This window comes from Coptis chinensis, chromosome 1 (genome assembly GCF_015680905.1).
Source record: "Coptis chinensis isolate HL-2020 chromosome 1, ASM1568090v1, whole genome shotgun sequence".
Taxonomy (NCBI): Eukaryota; Viridiplantae; Streptophyta; class Magnoliopsida; order Ranunculales; family Ranunculaceae; genus Coptis; species Coptis chinensis.
Window position 1 is genome coordinate 2,486,452 of NC_141456.1, and position 20,673 is coordinate 2,507,124.

The 20,673-nt window shown below is 34.8% G+C and overlaps 1 protein-coding gene and 1 long non-coding RNA gene across 2 annotated transcripts; one reads left to right on the forward strand and one right to left on the reverse strand.

Annotated features, from left to right (window-relative positions):
- Positions 1–7,697, forward strand: LOC147521263 (protein CHROMATIN REMODELING 19-like). The gene is given in 13 exon segments (XM_086602687.1): positions 1–723; positions 795–912; positions 2,467–2,507; positions 2,597–2,847; positions 2,915–3,095; positions 4,744–4,929; positions 5,084–5,257; positions 5,339–5,368; positions 5,370–5,498; positions 5,867–5,944; positions 6,259–6,395; positions 6,840–7,058; positions 7,147–7,697. Coding segments are annotated over 13 exon segments (2,229 nt in total). The 5' UTR covers positions 1–201; the 3' UTR covers positions 7,310–7,697.
- Positions 7,698–18,738: 11,041 nt separating this feature from the next.
- LOC147521264 (uncharacterized) lies at positions 18,739–19,719 on the reverse strand. Its single transcript, XR_015193870.1, has 3 exons — positions 19,505–19,719; positions 19,365–19,411; positions 18,739–18,868 (listed from the first exon to the last, which is right to left on the reverse strand). It is a non-coding gene; the product is annotated as an uncharacterized LOC147521264 (long non-coding RNA).
- Between the last annotated feature and the right edge of the window lie 954 nt (positions 19,720–20,673).

Genomic DNA, 20,673 nt, shown 5'->3' on the forward strand with positions numbered 1-20,673 from the left:
GAGATTCATAAATCATTGTGTCGGTCTTATACGCAAATTACGCAAAATGCGTACGTTCACCAAAACCCCAACCAATTACTTCTTTACCCGCCTTTTTGCACTTGTCTCAAAAAGTGCTTAATTTTTTTTTTCAAAATTCCCAATCTATTTATTTCTTCCACCCAAAAGAAAAATAAAAAATAAAAACCCTAGACCCTCAAAATGAAGAAGCGTCACATTAACGAAATTTCCCCAGACCAGTGGGAGAAGCACTCATTTAACCCATCCCGAATTTTAAACAAAAACTCACCCCCACCACCCATCGAATCATTTTCATATCGTCCGAAAAACGCCGGAATATCAACCGGAATATCAACTGGAATAAAAGAAAGTTTAGAAGATGATGACGTGGACGTTGAAGAAATAAGACCACATAGAAATAGAGGTAGAAGATTTATAATCAGTGAAGATAGTGATGATGATGATGATGACGTGGAGGTTTGTGAAATTAAGTCTTCATCTGAAGTTGAGATTTTTTCTGTAGATGATAGTGATGATGATTGTGATGACGTGGAGGTGGAGGTGGAGGTGGATGAGAATAACAAAAATGATGTTGTTGGGATGGCGTTGCGAAAATGTTCGAAAATATCTGAGGAGTTAAGGAAAGAATTATATGGTTCTTCTATGTGTAACTGTGATAGATATGCTGAAGTTGAGAATTCTAGTGTTAGGATTGTTACACAGGTATGACTGATGTAATTATGATTTTGTTGAAAAGTAGAGGTTAGAATTTGGTTGTTGGTTTTGTTTTACAGGAGGATATTAATGCAGCTTGTGAAATTGAAGAATCAGATTTTCAGCCTGTTCTTAAACCTTATCAGCTTGTTGGTGTTAACTTTCTTCTTTTGTTGCATAGGAAAAATGTCGCAGGAGGTATATGTTTATTTACGTACTACAGCTGTTTTTTGGTTTCGTGCATTAGGAATGTAGGATGCAATGTGAAGTAAAGTTTACAACTTTAATGCTTTGCATATTCAAGCTAAATTTAATATATAAAATTTCACATTTGTGGTGAAGAGGACTTTCTTTGTTGCCAAACAACTACATCAAGTGAACTGTAAACTACTGGATAGAAACAATTACGTTTATGGCCCATGTTAATAGACCCCTTATGTAGTGGACTAAATGTTTCACTAGATACATCTATAGATACCAAACTTTGTTAAGAGATTGTAATGTTACTAGATATTGGAGTTGGGAAAGTGATTAGGGGATTCATAGTGGTGATGCTTAAGAGTAGAAAATAACACAATGATTACTGAAAATCCGAAACTAATCTAAATGGTAGCTATAGTTGATAATTGAGTCAGTTGAAAATCATCCTTGGGTTGTGGGACTTCATTCTTTCCTCCTGTAGGTTTCGTCTTTGGTGCCATTATGTGGTTCAGTTCTATTTGAAGTCATGTGTTTTTATGGTTGATGGATTGGTTTATAGGAAACGCTTTTTGAGGCAATGGGTGGTTGTTTGATTCTTATCTTTTTAAGAGTGTTTTGTCTACCAGTCCACCCATGCCATTTACTATCAAACCTTGTTTTTTTATAAGAGTTTTTAAAGAATAGCCTTTATGTCCAAGAGAAGTTTAGGAATTCAACTAGATCATCTCCGTGTCAAACGGCAGTGTTGCTAAGATACCATCACAGTTTTTTTCTCTGCCATTTCCAGGTACAAACCTGACATAGTGAGTTGGAGTAACTGTCATATCTTAAACGTTGATCCTTACCTGGGTTTTACTATAGTTGTAATGTGATGGAAATGATTAACCTTGAAGGCATCATGTTTGCGGAATAAGCTGTATGGGTAGCAAGGGTTCGCTTTTGGACCACTTAAATGAGTGTCCTGGCTTTTCTCTTGCAGATGTAGCCTTCACTAGTCAGTAGAGAAACAATTGGAGAACATAAAAACGGGAAGATTGTGTAAAGTAACAGCAGGATATATGAGAACTGCACTGAAGAGCGAGAAAATACTGGTCTAGTGATACAGCGTTACAACTATTCATTTTCTCTGTCTATGCGAGGATCTCCTCTTATGACCATGTCCGGTTGTTTTCAGTAATAATATAACTATGTGCATTTTCTTGTAAGTTGCAATAGATATTAGCCACCGCTTATGCTTATGATGCAAGATCTTAATTTCCCAAATCTTTCTATCCTACTTGTTTGATTGACATCAGTTTGGTATGAACTATCATCGGAAAATCAAAAAAAGTTTGGTATTAACTAAACACAGTTAAGTGGTTATAAGAACAGTTTGGTATTATCGGTGATGTTGGATCTAAGATTGTATCTACGTTTGGTATTATCAGTGTTGTTGTATCTAAGATTGCCTGAAAATGCTTGAATGTGATTTCGTTCACTATTTCATATTATCAGTCCAGGCACAGTTTTGAGAGACTTGTTCTGGCATGTTCTAAGTTATCTCTCTTGCAGCTATCTTGGCGGATGAGATGGGCCTTGGTAAGACCATTCAGGTATGAAGGGTATCAGTGACTTTTGCCGTATGAGTAGTTTTTTTTATGGCATTTCGTGCTTAACATTTTACGGGTCTCTCGTCTCCCAGGCTATCACATATCTTACTTTGTTGAAACACTTGGACAATGATCCAGGTCCCCACTTAATTGTATGCCCTGCTTCTCTATTAGAGAACTGGGAAAGAGAGTTAAAGAAGTGGTGCCCATCATTTTCTGTATTACAGTTTCATGGGGCTGGACGAGTAGCCCATTTGAAGGTGTTGACGTCATTTGCCAAGTCTGGTCAGCGACCTCCATTCAATGTGCTTTTAGTTTGTTATTCACTATTTGAAAGACACAGGTTTGTTGTCCTCCTGGAAATTTCTTGTTGGATATCAAGTATTAGATTGTAACCAATACTCTTGCAGCGCGCAGCAGAAAGATGACCGTAAGATTCTGAAGCGTTGTCGATGGAGCTGTGTTCTGATGGATGAAGCTCATGCGTTGAAAGATAAAAACAGCTATAGGTGGAAAAATCTGATGTCTGTAGCACAGAATGCTAATCAGCGTCTTATGCTTACAGGGACGCCACTCCAAAATGATCTTCATGTAATCTCTCCCTTCAAGTTTTCTGTTTATGTTTGTTATGGCATATTCTATATTAAGGCAATGGTTGGTCTACTCTACGGTAAATCTTCATATTCTGATGGTATGCTCTTCAAATTGTTTGACAATAAATCCAGAAACATCCTTGCAGTGAGTCAGTGACATATATCATATGCTGTATAATGCATTAGGGGTCCGGAACGCTGAGCATAGATACTATGCATGAGTCATGAATGTGTGTATCTATGCATGCACTATGTGTGTATGTGTGTGTTCATTATACACTGAGCGTATCATTAAAAATCGGAAGTACCTACTTTATATGTGTATAAATGCAATTGCATAATAAAATAATGAAACGATATATGCATGAATTTCAAGATTAGCATGTTGAACTCTTGTGATATGCTGAAATTAGGAGATATGAATAGATTGTCAGGATATTTAGTCACATTGGTTGTTATGGAGTGTTATTTTGCTTTCTCATATGTGTGCATTCAAGCAAATTTATCTATTATTTGGGGTTTTAGTCCACTTAAGATGCTAACTGGTAGGCCAGTATACTTTAAAAACCAGGATGTTTTCTGCTGCTTGTGCATTCATTTTCATTGATATCGATCATAGAAGCTGCATTTATGGGCTATTGCACTTTGTTGAACTTCGGGTATTCAGTTCCATGTTGGAGAAAGTCTTCAAAAGCTTGTATAATATCAGTTCATGTGTAATAGTAATTCTGTTATTGTGACATGACAAGTAGGGTCCCTCGCGTTTGAGCAGTCTCTACCTCACTGTGTTCTTTTATACATTTTCGCAGATGGCATTTGTCTTGATAAATCATTATTGTAATTAGAATTATACCTTCTGTGAACTAATATTTGCATAGAAGTTGGGTGGTAATATTTTATATTTGCATATATTGAATTTTACATTTTGAGCTTAATTTAGATCAAGGTTGTGCATACAATTGAAGGTTAAGGAAATTAATATATGACAAACAGAAATAGTTTCTATACAGCGTAGCTTGACAAAACAAGATTTTCATGGAACACTTATACTTGCGTTCACTGATGTAATGAGGTAATGTATTGGGGGTGGTATTACACCTTTATTTTGGAATAATACCATTGTCAACGTTTGGATGTGTTCCTGTATCTCTTTGTTTGTGCTTGGGTTTGGCCCTAAACAAAATGCATGCTATGATGCCACTGTCTGAGACCTAATGTATTATTTTTCAGGAGTTATCGTCATTACTGGAATTCATGATACCTGATCTCTTTCGTGAACTAATATTTGCATAGAAGTTGGGTAGTAATATTTTATATTTGCACATATTGAATTATACATTTTGAGCTTAATTTAGATCAAGGTTGTGCATTACAATTGAAGGTTAAGGAAATTAATATATGACAGACTGAAATAGTTTCTATACAGCGTAGCTTGACAAAACAAGATTTTCATGGAACACTTTTACTTGCGTTCACTGATGTAATGAGGTAATGTATTGGGGGTGGTATTACACCTTTATTTTGGAATAACACCATTGTCAACGTTTGGATGTGTTCCTGTATCTCTTTGTTTGCACTTGGGTTTGGCCCTAGACAAAATGCATGCTATGATGCCACTGTTGGAGACCTAATTTATTATTTTTCAGGAGTTATGGTCATTGCTGGAATTCATGATGCCCGATCTCTTTCAAACTGGAGACGTGGATCTAAAAAAACTATTAAGTGCAGAAGATAAAGAGTTAATTACTCGGATAAAGTCCATATTGGGACCATTTATATTGAGACGTTTGAAATCTGATGTTATGCAGCAACTCACACCAAAGATACAGCAGGTATACTGGATTACTTTTACCTATTTAAGTTTACAACATTGATCATTTATGTTCTTTGGATACCTAACCTTGTATATGGGACGTTCATTGCCTTTTGCTATTCTTTCCATTCATTTTACTGTACTTATGCTGATCTAAGGAAAACTTACTTCAGGTTAAGTGTGTGCCTATGGCGAAACAACAGGATCAAGCATATAAAGAGGCCATTGAGGAGTATCGTGCAGCTTCCCGAGCACGTATGTCAAAGATTTCAGATGTTACATCTAATAGTGTTGAGGCATTTCTTCCACGACGTCAGATTTCCAACTACTTTTTTCAATTTCGTAAGGTGCTGATATTTTTGTGTTTGTATATTCCTGCTGTGATTGAGGTCCTTCAGTTCTGATTCCATACGTTTATACTTTTTCAGATTGCTAATCATCCTTTATTGGTGAGGCATTATTTATAGTGATCAAGATGTTGTTCGCTTTGCTAGAAAGTTGTATCCAAAAGGCGCATTTGGCTTTGAATGCACGTTAGAAAGAGTGATAAATGAACTCAAAAGTTACAACGATTTCTCCATTCATCAGGTAAATCATGTTCTTGATCCTCCATTTGCTACTTTATTATTGTTTTTACGATTTGTCCAGTTTCAAGTATTTATTATTGTTATTTTAGTGTTATTATTTTAATTATTTTCTATCATTTCCTTTTCCTTTACCTTGTTTTGTCTATTTGGTTGTTTTGTAAGTGTATATGTAATATGATTAGGTTCATACGCACAATTTATTATAAATAAAACTTTCAGAATACTGGTTTGATTCGCAATAGTTGTGTTTTTCCTCTAACCTGAATATTTTCATTCAATTTTGGAGTCCAAAGTTTTCAATTATTTTGGTACTTGCTGTAATGCTCTGGCATATGGTAAGTCTAGTATCATTTACGCCGTTCTTTGCAGCTTTTACTGTCATATCTCGGTGCCGAAGAAGAAGGAATATTGGGAGATGAACACGCCTTCGCTTCAGCGAAATGTGAGGTCAGTTTACTCGCTAGTTTTAATTTTTTTGAAAAAATTATTGTTTTTGTATGATTCCCTTAAAAAAGAAATTAGCTTTAATTTGTCAATTACTTTTACTCGTTAATTTCTTTTTTTCGTACAATTCCTTTAAAAAAATTGTGGAATCACATGTAGTAACTTGTATCAGAGGCTACTACTTCTCAGGGAAATAGGGTGATATGATTAGTACATATACATTGATTCAACGGAAATATTAATATTGCGATTTTTCTTCTTCTTCTTCTATTTTAGAGTTATGTGTTAAAATAACTATTATGATACTTATGCTGCAGGTGTTGGCTGAACTTTTACCTATGCTACAAAGAGGTGGTCACCGCGTGCTGATTTTTAGCCAGTGGACCTCAATGCTTGATATTCTGGAGTGGACATTGGATGTCATTGGAGTTACATACAAACGGCTTGATGGAAGGTAGCATGCATTGTACTTTAGCTTATCATACTGTCACAGTGTCATCCCTCATGGACGTATTTCAAAATCATGCTTCCAAAATCAAATGATAAATTGCATTATTATTGAGCTTTATTACCAGGTTGAGTTACATTTTTCCGAGTTTTCAAGCACTTGTATCCATTGCTTAGTAAGTAAGTAAAAGCCTGGATTTATATTTAAGGGATGGACCAAATTTGTATGTCTTTTGTTGTTATCTCAGTTCCAAGTGGCAAGCACTGGAGGTTGCACAAAATAGTTTTTTAAGAGTTGCTACTTCGCATTCACTCACTCAGTCTCAATATAGAGGGTGTGGTTCGTTTGTCAGCGTGTGCATGTATGCATAATTGCTTTGTCTTTGTAGTCATTAACACTCTTCTCTGTTAAAGATGACAATCTACATCAATTTCCCTGTTTAAATTCCAGTACCCAGGTAACCGAAAGGCAGAACATAGTCGACACGTTCAACAATGATAAATCTATCTTTGCATGCTTGCTATCAACAAGAGCTGGAGGGCAAGGACTGAATTTAACTGGAGCAGACACTGTTATCGTACATGATATGGATTTCAATCCACAGATTGACCGGCAAGCAGAAGACCGCTGCCATCGTATAGGCCAAACAAAGCCAGTCACTGTATATAGGTGTGCGTTCTTCAATGACCTCCCTTCAAATTCCAATATTAATCATATTCTGGCACACTTTATTATTCAATTGTTGTTTCCTATTCAGGCTTGTTACAAAGGACACAGTTGATGAGAATGTTTTTGAAATTGCAAAGAGAAAACTGATTTTGGATGCTGCGGTTCTGGAGTCGGGGGTGGAATTGGACAGTCAATGTAACGTGCCTGAGAAGACTATGGGAGAGATACTTTCAGCACTTTTGTTGGGGTAGATGGTGTATATGGGGTGAATGTGAGTAGCATTGTCTACTACTGTCTTTTGCTTCACAAGTTGAACACGTTGATCTCATGATCTTAAACCTCTTATAAGCCCTTCCCGTCCTTGCAAATAAGAATCAAATTGCTTCAGGAATCAAGGATTTGTAGAGGAAGGATTTGAAAAATAATACTAAACTGATCAAAATAGAGGAAGGTTTTGAAAAGTAATACTAAACTGATCAAAATTCTGACGGTTGAAGGAGTTTGTGGAGTGTGACGAAGCTTGGCAATCAGTTTCCCCTCCATTAAAGTTGGATTGTTGTATCACATTATATTCTTATCGCATCTATATTCTTACATTACGAATGACTGCAGAGCTATTACTCTAATCGTCTTATTTTATGACAACTGCTCATCCTTAAAATCGTTTAGCTAATTTTACAGACAGTAGAAGTGAATTAGGTGAGTGATATTTGTGTTAATATGTTATAGGGGTTGTTGAGTTACCATTTTATGGAGCCAGGATTTTATATCAGAGTAGGCAGATTAATATGCCAACTCATTAGAAAAGCGACACAAAATTAATTATACCAAAAATTGGAAATTCCAAATATGTGTATATTAATTAAATCAAACAAATAAATTACAAATGTACATAGCAAGTATCCATTTTCTGAAAGCAACCATAATTGCTTTATAATCAATGTTTTTAAATATCTCTTTCTCAATGTATGTTACTAAATAACGTTCAAACACTTATTTCCTATACAATTCTGGAGTCAATTATTTACAATATGCAAAGCTGAAAATATTTTCAATGGGGGTAGTGATTGGTAGAATAAATTTGAAGTAATTAGCAAGCCAAGCCACACAAACCAGACAATAATAGAATCCATGTACAAGGTTTTGTATTTGAGTTTTGAGTTTTTGTGAAACAGATTAGGAACGAGGGCGTTTTATTTTTTTTCTACTCTAAGTTTGAACAAGGTGCTCTCAAAGGTAGCAAAGTTTTGCACGTTTGGAAATTAAAATAAAAACAAATGCACGACACAGTAAATTGAGACATGACTGTAATTTTGTTTTTTTTGGAAAGTTCAGGAGGTGCAGCTGCCCACCCCTGCTTGCAGCGATCCTCTAGCCTCTAAGGATAGTTGGGTAGCAAAGTCTGAGATCAATACCGATACGAATATTTGGTAAAATTACGTTTCTTTTGCAGATGTTCCTGTGAGAAGTAGCAAAATCCAACAGGATAGATTTTTCAAATGATGGAGCCCTCAGGTGGCTGAAGTATTAGGCCAAATATTGAAAGAATGGCCGTCCACTTACCCAGTCAAATAGGATCTACTTAACCATGATAAAATGGTTAGGAAAGTCTTTCAAATAAATTGCGCTTGTTTAGCGTTGGTTTATAACAAGCTGACTACTCTACAAGACTAATCTTCTTTTGCTATTTCAGATCTGGGAAGACTTTGCATCATTGGCGCGTGTGTATCAAAGTTCTATCTTAATTCTAAATTCTATGGACCCACAAGCCGTCACCTTCACTACAATCTCAATCAAAGCTCCTTTTAAATATTGAAAAATCCCGTCTGAGACTTGAGGGAGACCAATTTCCCTACAGAATCTAATCAATAACCAATATTTTTTTATCTAATCAGTAAGCTGTAATTGATAGAGAATGACTTGGGCCAAACAAGTTCGTCTTGACTGACTGCAAACATCCCAATCAACTTTAATTAAAAATAATCATATGTACGTGTAAATATAAATTTTGTGTATGAGAGTATATATCTATATTTAATCCACTTGTAATTTTATTAGAGCATTCCCAATGTAGGTGGTTATGGTGGGGATGTGATAATATTCACCTCTTTATGATTTAAAATTTTTGCCCAATGCAAAAGTGAATATCAAGGTGACTATTTTTTAAAGAAGAAATCATTTCTAAAGTCAAAGAAAAGTTGAAACTTTCAATCGAGATAGTATTGAGTTGTCAAACGGTTGAAACTTTCAATCGGATGTTAGACCGGACCGTCTTGTGTGTTTTTTTTTAATTGGTTTTTTTTTTCGGACGGAATATTTCATTCCGTGTCTTGTGTTTTTTTTTTTTTTTTTTTAAATTTCAGACGGGATGTTTCATTCCGTCCAACGCATTTTTTCGATTTTTACATTCAGATGAAATCCAACATCCCGTTCGAGATTAATATTCACTTTTGCATTGAACAATCTCATTTTGTTTTTCACTAAAACGGTAGAAAAGAAGAAAAATTGAGCCATAACATTGATATTCATTGGGAATACTCTTAAAAGAAGAAATCAACATGTATTTGTAGGCTGTAGCTTATGTTTCGACTTTCGAGGTGTAAAACGGTACATCGACTATCCACAGGCACACAGCCGCCAGGGAGATAAAATATGTCATGGTCTGTGAAGTTTGAATTCCAAATAGTACGCAGGGTAAACAAAATAACCAGAGCTAAATTTAGTTAGATACTTAGATGTGGTGAAATTGATGTATGTGCAGCAGCGTGGAGAAGAGCGGAGATGTCACTATGGGAAGACGGCCTTTTGAGGGTTGTAAAGATTCCCGTTCACTCACTGTGGTCCCATACTTCTCTGATGTGTAGGTTCCACCACACTGTTGAGAATCCCTGCCGGCTAAACTCGTGAGACAGACATCATAAACGACACTCGTGACTCCGAGTCACCACTTGTTTAATTTGACTATTATTTTTTCACACGAGCATTTCTCACTTCAATATTTCTCTTTTGTTTTGTCTTTCGCAACTCAGGATAGCGAGATGAACCAGACCACAAATTTTTACTGGATGGTGTTAACCCACAAATTCATACTTCATAGTATTTAGCTGATCCCAGATCGGAGGAATGACTAAACAATAACAAAAGAGATATTGCAATTTGCCTACTCGAGAGTTGAAGGGGCTTCCGGAATATCCGCCTATCATATAGTGTAGAGATTTATATATATATTTTTTCAAGTTTAGACATAATTAAGCCAAATTGTATGCCTTTTTCACTTAACCGTTCTTTTCTTTGTTTTTTTCCTATATTAAAATAAGGTATTTGATTCTTGTGTAGTTTATATTTTAGGTATAACTTTATATGTCAACAAGTAAGAAATATTAGTCCAGATTGTTAACATCAACAATTTAAAAATATGAACTATAATAAGATATGATATGTCCCTCATTAATTGAGGATATGATTACCACAAAAATTAAGAATTTTAGATAGGGATGTGACGTCTTTTCTTACTGGGAATCAACATCAAATGTTTTTCGCCTCTAACGAATTGAATGGACATAGAATTTGATGGAAACACTTTGGATAAAAATTGTAATTTACAAGACTCGGCACAAAAGGTATATATATCACATTTTGACAGTTTCCGTAAACCCTAATTTTCATAAATGCCTGTGAAAGTATGAATGCACTAAACTACTTTTCCTCAAGTAGCCAAAGTGCCATCACTAGACATGTGTCTTTTGATTAATGATAATTCATATTTATTTGCCCCTCTTGGAGTTATTAAGTTCAATACTTCTCATATTTGTTCTTCTCCTTAATTTTTCCACCCTTTTCTCAAATTTCATAATATACTTTACTACATTAGAATGTCATAGCATGATCTAAGAACAGAATTTCTAATATGCATAAACCTTTTTCAAAGCATGAGCGCTTAACTTAGGGGCAAAGTGGTGGTTTAAGTAGTTGATTAATTGGGTTAGGGAGAAAGAAGTAAAAAAAGAAAAAGAAAATAGCATTTAAATAAACTTCAAATTTGGGACTCTTTTAGTTTAGGGAAAAAAATATATGTACAGTACATTTTCTCCTTTCAGTGTTTTTCTCTCTTTTTTTCGAATCAATCTCTCGTTTTGTTTTTTGAGTGTGTCCTACATTCCTAATCATTATCCAACATACATGCATCATAATTTAGAAAATTATATGAAAATCCGACTAGACAATTCCACGACCATGTGGCTTTTCTGCAGGTTGCATGTGATGGATGGCGACTAGCAATCGATACGTGGGCGATAAGGTACTGGCGGGACCATATCAACAATATTTTGGATGGAATAGTTTTTATTTTTTTTTTTTTTTTTTTATTTTTTATTTTTCTTTACTTTTTCAGACTTAACTGTGATGCCCTATTATAGTGGAGGCAATATCTCGCAATAGTCGTCAATTTCAAATTTGCTGTAATTTTGATGTTTGTCAGGGCTTTTCGTCACATTTCACAAGAGTCTGGTGGTTCTCACATTCCACGAGAGTCTGGTGGTTCTAGTTTTTTTTACTAGGTGTTAAGATTAGTTTATGCATACCTCGACTAATCCGAGGGTTCTGGTTGAAAATTTAGCCGGATACTGCCTCACCAGTGGCCTTTAGGGAAATCGAGCTAATGACCTTTGGGGATCGAGCAAACCCAAGGCCGGACCAGCCCTGGTGGTTCTAGTTGACGTGTTTTTTGTGTAAACATTTCGAACACCAGTAGTGTGGTCATTATTTTTAGTATTGCAACAAAGTCTATGTATGGTATCAGATCATACATTCATAGAGATCTATAGTTCGGGATTTTGGAATTTTTAGAATTCCAACAAATTTAAAAACTGAAATTTATTAAATTTCAATTCTATCACATTTGGAATTTCAGATATTTCGATTTTATATTTGGAATTCTAGTTTTTTAAAAAACCAAAATATTAGGCGGAATTCTGAAGTTTCGTTTAGAATCACGAATACGAGTGAGATCTGCCCAAATTTGAAGAATGTAATCTACAGTGTGTGGGTAGTTTTTGGGATTTTAAGTTTCAAGGATTATTGGCATTTATATCGGCATCCTGGCCGTCAATACGATGGACGTATATGAGAGCTGATTTAGATACATATTAGCAATTTATTTATTTATTATTTTTATTGTTTTTTTTCAGGTGATATTCTTCTTGTTGTTGGCAATATGACTGCAAGAAACTGAAAGCAGACAAATAACAAAGGGTTCACGGGCAAACTCATGATAGAGAGAGGATAAAATACAAGAGAAAGATTCCTTCACAGTTTCACATCACGCTCATCTATAGTGTGGAACTGGTATTAAAGTGGTACCATGTAACGAGACCACTGGCTGATGTAACAAATATCCTGTTTTATGGAATCATGCACCAACATGACATGCCAACTAACAGCTTTCCGATGCCGTCCTTTTTCCTTTCAAAACATGAAATAGGTTTTCATGATTTTCTCATCGCTCCTGACCTCATCATGCTCGTAAATGTGTATTAATTGATTCATTCTGCTGCAACGTTAATTAATTTGTAGAGGCTAAGAGCATTCCCAATGCAGGTGGATATGGTGGGAATGTGACAATATTCACCTCATTATGGTTCAAAATCTTTGCCAATACAAAAGTGAATATCAAGGTGACTATTTTTCCAAGTGGATATGGTGGGAATATGACAATATTCACCTCATTATGGTTCAAAACCTTTGCCAATACAAAAGTGAATATCAAGGTGACTATTTTCCCAAGTCAAAACGATGGTGAAACATTTAACCGAGATAGTGGCTGAGTTGTAAATTTCGGACGGAATGTTAGATTCCGTCTCGTGTGTTTTTAAAAAAAAAATCGGTTTTTTTTTCTAGACGGAATGTTTCATTTCGTCAAACCCATTTTTTCGATTTTTACATTAAGACGGAATCCAACATCCCGTCCGAAATTAATATTCACCATTGCATTGGGCAGCCTCACTTTGTTTTTCACGGTGGAAAAAAAAAAAAAAAAAGCCTACGTGAAGGTGAATAACATTGACATGCATTGGGAATGCTCTTATGTAAATTATTTTATCTCAGTTTCTTCATGAAAAATATTTTAATTGTGAAAAAATTACACGAAAGTAGAGGACTCCACTAATGCAAGAAGTTATAACCAAAAGTTATTATTTTTTAAAAAAAAATCGAAGAAAATAATAATAGGACAAATCGTTTAAATCAAAGTTGCAAACCCATCAGACTCTTGAAAGATATTTATAGAAAATTACATAAAACTCAAATAAAAATAAAATTCAATAAATCATAATCTCTTCATAGTCTAGAATATTTTAGAACGTGTCTTTCATACATCATATATTTCATATAATTTGACAAAATATTAATTAATATTGTCAAATATTTTACATTCTCCGCCATTCTATTATTGACGAAGATTCCATGCTCCTCATCTCATTGTATATTTCAACATTTTTGTTATTGTATTTTTTTTATTTCAATGTGATCACTTCATCGATTAAAAATTATATAAGAATACCTTAAAAATGACTCTAATTATACATTTTCTTTCTTTCATATGCAATTTTTAAGTACTTCAGTTATATTGTTATAGCTGGATCTTCCTCTCTTTTTTTTTTTTTTTTTTTTTTTTTTTTTTTTTTTGGATCTATGCATCTGCTTTTCTGCATGTGTATTGGATGTTTAGAGCATAGGCCGTGAAGGACAGGACAACACACAATGAAGATTTGGGTTTGTCGGGCCGTACAGTTTTTGAAGGCCCACCAAACTAAAGTTGTGATGTGTTACATATACTGCAAGCTTTTTCTTAGAACTAATTATCACCAAAAGAGAATTAATCACAACCATTCAAAATAATTTTTTGTCTCTTCGATCAAACAAGAACAATTTGGTATGATTGCCTATGAAAGTAAGCCTCTAATAATCAGATTGACATATAGAACTTTGACATAGTGAATTCTAAGACTAAAAAAGTGAAAAAGAGACGAGATAACACCGAGAAAAATGGGGCAAGCTCCTGGGGAGATTAACTCCTGCTTGATGCCATATTAGCACAAGAAACCAAAAGAAAAAATATCCATGACATTTTATGACTGCGGTGGTTTTGCTGTGTGCGCATACGTGCTGAATGGAGAGGTTTTTGGCGCAAATACTTCGGTCTAGAAGAAGGAAAAGACCCAAACCGTGTTTAGGGAAAGAAAAATATTTTTACAAAAAGGAATTTACTCGGGGTTTAATAATTGTAGGGGATCCAGTCATCCAGACCCTGCCCATGTATGCAATATTGTTTTGTTCTTTTGTTTAAGGATAAAGTGCATGCAATTGGGACCTTTGTCCACTTACAAGGCCCACCTCCATGAGCGCATAACGAACAATTACCAAATCATTTCTGGAGATGAATAATTTGGTTTTCCTGGGTGAACCGTTTTGGGCTAGCTTTAGTCTCATTTCAAACTTTGCCAGTATATCTTTAGTTATGGTAGATCGACATTTCTTCAATCTATAAGTCGAACACCATTTAGTTGCTAAAATCAAAATTCTAGTATTGAACATTGGATAGCATTATAAGTTTTATAACAACAACAGGAGATGGTATTGAAGGTAAGAATTGATCCAAGAGCATGAGTCAAACTTAACCCTCCAGACAATGGGCTTGCAATTGTGTGATCTGTTGATCTGGGTCCTGGCTCCCCTGGCTCCACACAGGATTTTAGATGATTTGATCGGATCAGACATGATGGTTGGTTGCGCTTCATTCATCTAAAAAACTACTTGATACCCCAAAACCAAGTCGACCAAATTTTTATACTGAATCATGCAAAAAATATAGCACACCCCACACACTATCACAAATAACTTACTATCGAAGAATAAAAACCTTTGTTCTGTCACTTTCTAATGGGCCTTCGTGGGCCAATACCAATTACTAGGCCCTACACTCATTTTGACATAAGGACAGATTTTAAACTAAGAGTACTGCTTAATGCAATTCTGGTAACCTTTGTCTCAATTAGCAACTATGCACGCGCACGTCGTGCGTATTTATTATTACTCCAACTTGGTAAAAAACTTAATTGATTAATGCATTAAAGAAATTATAAATTTCAACAAACAATAAAAAAAAAAAAAAAAAATTATGTGGTATATGAGTGATAAAACCTCAAACTATTTACTTTTCAGTTTTTGGTTTTTCTTGAATAGGACCCACATATGAATAAAGTAAATTTGAGAAATTAGGACTCTCATCTTGATAAAAATGTGAAATTACAAAATTATGCTCGTGCATATTTACAAATCCAAATTATTAAAAAAAATCCAACGTAAACAAAAGATTTTCTACTAATTCTAAAATAAATTGTATGTGTGTTATGATAATACCAAAAAACTGGTGTGCGCAGAGTGTACTCAGCGTATAGTATTTCAACAATTTCCACTCATATAGGCACAAATACTGGTGTATTACAACAAATAAGTACGGATCCAAGGGCCCCTCATTCCCTGCACACTCATACACCCCTAGATGCCCTCAATATAATAAGATCAAATCTCAAATGACATGTGTCAATATATTTTTTTACCTTTGCACTTAGTGGATCCACATTTATATATAAAAAGTAAATTTGATATAAAATAACCTTTTTACCCCCTTTAAAAAGAAGACAAGAAAATATTTTTTTAAAAAAATAGTAAAATGACCAAAATACCCTGTGACGTATACCAAAACACATATTAATCAAACCCAAGATGTATATTTTTTTTTTTTTCCATAACCAACCCAAGATATACGGTCTAGTGCTTTATGAAAAGGAGCTTGCCAATCAAAAAACGGAGCTTGAGTGTTAGATCTTAGATATAGAAGAGGCCAAAAGAAGCTGAAAATTGTCAAAAAACTTGAGTTAATAGCGAGTATGTTCAATAAAGTTCCTGTTGACAAGAGTCAAGCTTTTCACTAATATATAAAGAGACTTCATTCATTTGGTTTTTCCTTAGAGAAGTTATAGGAAATTAAAAGATACCAAAGGAAAAGGTAACAAAAAAGCTTTTTATGCAAGTAAGAAACAAAATTTTCCTGTTTACAAGGTAAGCAACAAAAGTAAGAGCCTTTTTTCAAGTCATTTTTGAGAAGGCTTTCTTTGTCCCTCCCTTGAGCTTCAATCTAGTCTGATCTAGAGTTAATTTGTCTTCTCACATAAAATTATTAATTGTTCTATATAGTGTGGTAGTTCTTCAGATGAAGACATTAGCTATGTTATTATTCTCTCCTTGTTCCAAACATTCTGCTTGGTATTTTATCATTCTGTGTACACATCCACTTATTGTGCATTTGTGAGAGAGAGGCCCATTGTAAATGTTTGTTTATACTAGATTACACATATTTCCAAATAACATCCAATTTTATGGCTATGAGCCAATGATACAAGCAGCCCCAGAAGATTGTCCTACTAAAAACTCCATCAGCAAACCTTTAACTCATTTTTCCCATCTGGAAATTAATGCCTTGATCAAGAGCTTTGTTTTGTACTGATGAGGTTCTGGGGAAGAACTGAAACAGCAACCACCACAGAACCATTTGGCACCTGAAAGAGGTAGCAACTCCAATGAGTACGCAAACTGAGAATATATTATTCGGTCAGCACAAGTAGTTAACCATATAAATAACATCAACTTAGTGCAAAAGATGGTCTCTTTAATAGGTACGGGTAGACTATTAGAAACAAAATGACACATCAGGGTATATCTTGTGAACTACAGCAATGGTTTGGCAAAAATGGGAACCTTCCTCAAGTAAAAGCAGAGACAAAAAGACAAAACAAATAAAAAGCTGAAATTGTCAAAATAACTCATTGGAGGAACAAAATTATTGAATTTCACCTCTGGGGATTTAAGGTCAACAACTGAATCTGTCATCATATCTTTAATGACACTTGCTACAAGGGCAAAGCATTTGTTGCGGTCCAATAGAGCCAATGAATTAGAATCTTTTGCATTACTCTTGTGACTCTTCAACTCTGTCTCATCCATACCTCCTTCTGTTATACGCAATGTAAACTAAATGTCAAATAAGAATCTTTCACCAATATAAACATATATGAGGTAAACATGTATATATAACATTTTTTCTGCAGAGACACGGATCTCAAGAAAAACGATTCTCCTGACTCAAGTCCCTCCCTAGTAAAGTTTTAAGTACATTTCTGTGTACAATTGAGTTCAACCACATCTCCTCTATTGGACCTAGCAGTCGCTTGGTACTTGGGTTCAAATTAGGGCCAACTGTGTAAAAGAAGGAAATAACTTTTACAAAATCTCCAGACGAAAAGGAGTGGCGAGTGTTATTTTATAGTAAACAAGCAAGAAATGATACAGACTGAAGTTCTGTTTTTTCACTCTATAAGATGCTTCAAACTTGTGGTAAAATTTTATAATATGGTACCTTTGTAGGCTTTTGAAATTTATTTTGTTCACTATCCAAGAACAGTTTGAGAAGATTTGACACAACTGCACGAAGATCGTTCTCATTTAGTCCACAAGTTGCTTGGACTGGGAATATACGATGACACCACCTGCATTGCATAAAATTAATTTCATTTTAGTTAAATCAGTTAGACATTTCATAGTTATGTCAACAGAAAATCTCAGACATATAAAATGAACTTGTTGCACTAGCCAATGCAAACTATACATGCACACACACATACACCAATAGCAACAACAAATAAACATTTCCATGCCAACACTAAAAAGAAAAAAAAAACAATTCTGAACACCTCTATCATATGTTCACTGTAGAAAAACTCCATAGAAAAAGAGAAAGACCACAAAATACTGGAAGTTTGTCTAAGCTTTATTTAGAGAAGCAAGAGCCCTTCTTCTTAGTTGAATAATAGTTCAAAACTACAGATTTTCACACTTTATCTATTTTGTTGTTACATTTGTTTCCATTATTAGAAATATCTCAATATACATTTCACATGTTTAGACTCCCATTCGTTCTCACTTGCTCCCGTTTTTTGGCTTCCTGACATATTTACTAGTCTCCTGTCTTGGTTATATGCTTTTCTTTTTACCTGTAATGACAAGGATTTGCCACCTGGGTTACAAGCAAATAGAAGCAGTGCAGTTGGTCAAGGTCATTGCTGTTGGACTCTCAATCCCGGGTCCAATACCCTAGAGCATAATTTAGATTTACACCTGGAATATGTATTCCTTTATGTATTTAGATTTTACTGATATGAAGAACCTTTGCAGTAAAAAAAAAAAATTGAAAACATTCAAACTCGTGCATTCTATATGAAAAGGCACTAGGAGTGAGCAAATATCTTACTTCAGTGACTTTAGATTTCCAGATTCCAGAGAATGAAATATTTGAGAGACAATATCAGTAGAGTCTGATGAGTTGTTTTTTGGGAAGATAAAAAGAAGTAATCCGCTCCTTGTTAGCTTGACCAGTGAGAGAATTTCCTTCTCACCATTTCCTTCCACCAGAGCCGAGGATCCCGAAGTTTCTTTTAAACCTTGACCTGATTTCAGCAAATTACGACAAAGACGCCAGCTTTTGTCAGTATAACAGCAAACTGATCTCATTTCCAAGAGGATTAGAAAGTGTTTAATCTTACAAAACATAATTACCATTATCAGTATTCCCTTGATTTCTACATCATTGGCACATTCATGAGCTGTTTCCTCTAAGATAATTTTTCTTCTCTTTAGGTCCACATTTTTTCCAAATCTTCCACACTGCTAAAACTGTTCTCCTTCAAAGATTGGATGTACTGCGATAAACACAAACTAAATTTAAGTGAAAAATACCAAAAAACAAACTATCTGACCTTAAAATTGAAAATCCTTTCAACTTGGAAAATAGAGAACAGTCCGAAGTTTTAGTAACAGAAATAACTAGAAAACTAAGTACCAACGTCATATATCGTATTTCGTGTCTAACGTAAAGTACACGGTATCTTGGAAATGGGGACACGGCTGTGCCTATACTTTGATAATCCAAATGCATAGGTCCATTGATTGGAAAATATTCCCACATATAGATTGTTAGTCTAACATTACCAATATCAAAGATAACCATATATGGCTCTGTAATTACATATTGTGCACATTATAAATCCTGTCAAGATATTAATCACATGTCAAGCATTTCTATAAAACCATGGTCTGAAATTGTCACTACGCAATTTACAGTGTTAAATAGAACATACTATACTAAGTTACTAACATACATTTTAAAATGAAAATGAGCAACTTTTAGATAAAAACCTTTGATAAGACTGAAATGGCTTCTTTTGTGGCACTTTTCTCCCTCTCTAATAAAAACAACATTTCAAAGCAGTTTCAGCTCATGAAATTGAATATGTAAGAAAAAAACTTCATTGCACTAAAGTGAAAGAAGAACTTACTGATGGGGCAAGTAATGAGGAAGCCGGAATGAGAGTGTTGGAGAAGAGAAGAAGGTGCGTTGTAATCGAAACGAGGGATGCTAATTACTGCTGAGTGTTGCTCCCAAGGGGTCATCACTTTTTCTTTGGTCAACTTGAGTTCTTTTTCTTCTTCTTGTTTCTCCTCTGCCATTGTTAACCTCTTTTCTTCTTCTTTCCCTTCTCTGTGTTTTTTAGGGTTTAGGGGTTATCGTTGGGCTTTTTTTGCAATAGATGAAAGCCCGTCAGAAGTTGGGTTAAAGTGTTGGGCTGGTGCTAAGTCTGTACCCTGCCTAATTGGGCTACTAACATTCATGGCTGGGCTTTTATTTTTGGGTTATGTAGAAGGGTAAATTTATGATTCGGACATGATAATATCAATGTGTTCTCAATACGCCCAAAATGCAACTCAACAAGATTTTGTCATGGACTAGTGGGGGTCATGTCGAAAATTTTTTGAGTTGGCTATAATACTCGGATCAGAACAAAATGAATATGTGGCATTATTAATCATAAACGTCTTCCAGAATTGTAAGTGAGGTAGAGATCATAGTTCACATGTTTTTTATTCTTCTTTTTTACTTCCCCTCAATGCCCATAATCATTATCATTTACTTTATAGACAAATAGCAAATTAGATGGATTCTAGAGTCTAGTTCTCGAATCATTTCTCGTGCAATTTGCGTCATTATGAAGAACCACATCATCACGCCCTAAATACTTCACTAGTTTGCAATCTATATAACAAATAAGGGTGGTGTTGGACATCCAACACCACCTCTTAACCTTTTGATCTAGTTTATGAGGTGACAAATCCTAGTGTTTATGAAGTGTGGGTTGTTTAATAGTGTAGAATAAGAGTGTTGTATCATTCTTGAAATCAACAAATACGACTAGACTTTTAGTGGACTTCAGTTGGACTTTTTTGTCGGGCTTCTAATGGACTTCGATTGGAGTGTTTGTGTATATGTGCCGTACTCCACGGGCAAATATAGTATCTTACTATATTAGAAAAATGGTGATTTTGTGTCACAAAGGTAAATTAGTAATTTTGTTTAATAATTTATTATATTTTATCAAAAAATGACCCCAATGATTGACAAATATCTTTAGCAACACACAAAATGAACTGAAAATTGTGAACACAATGA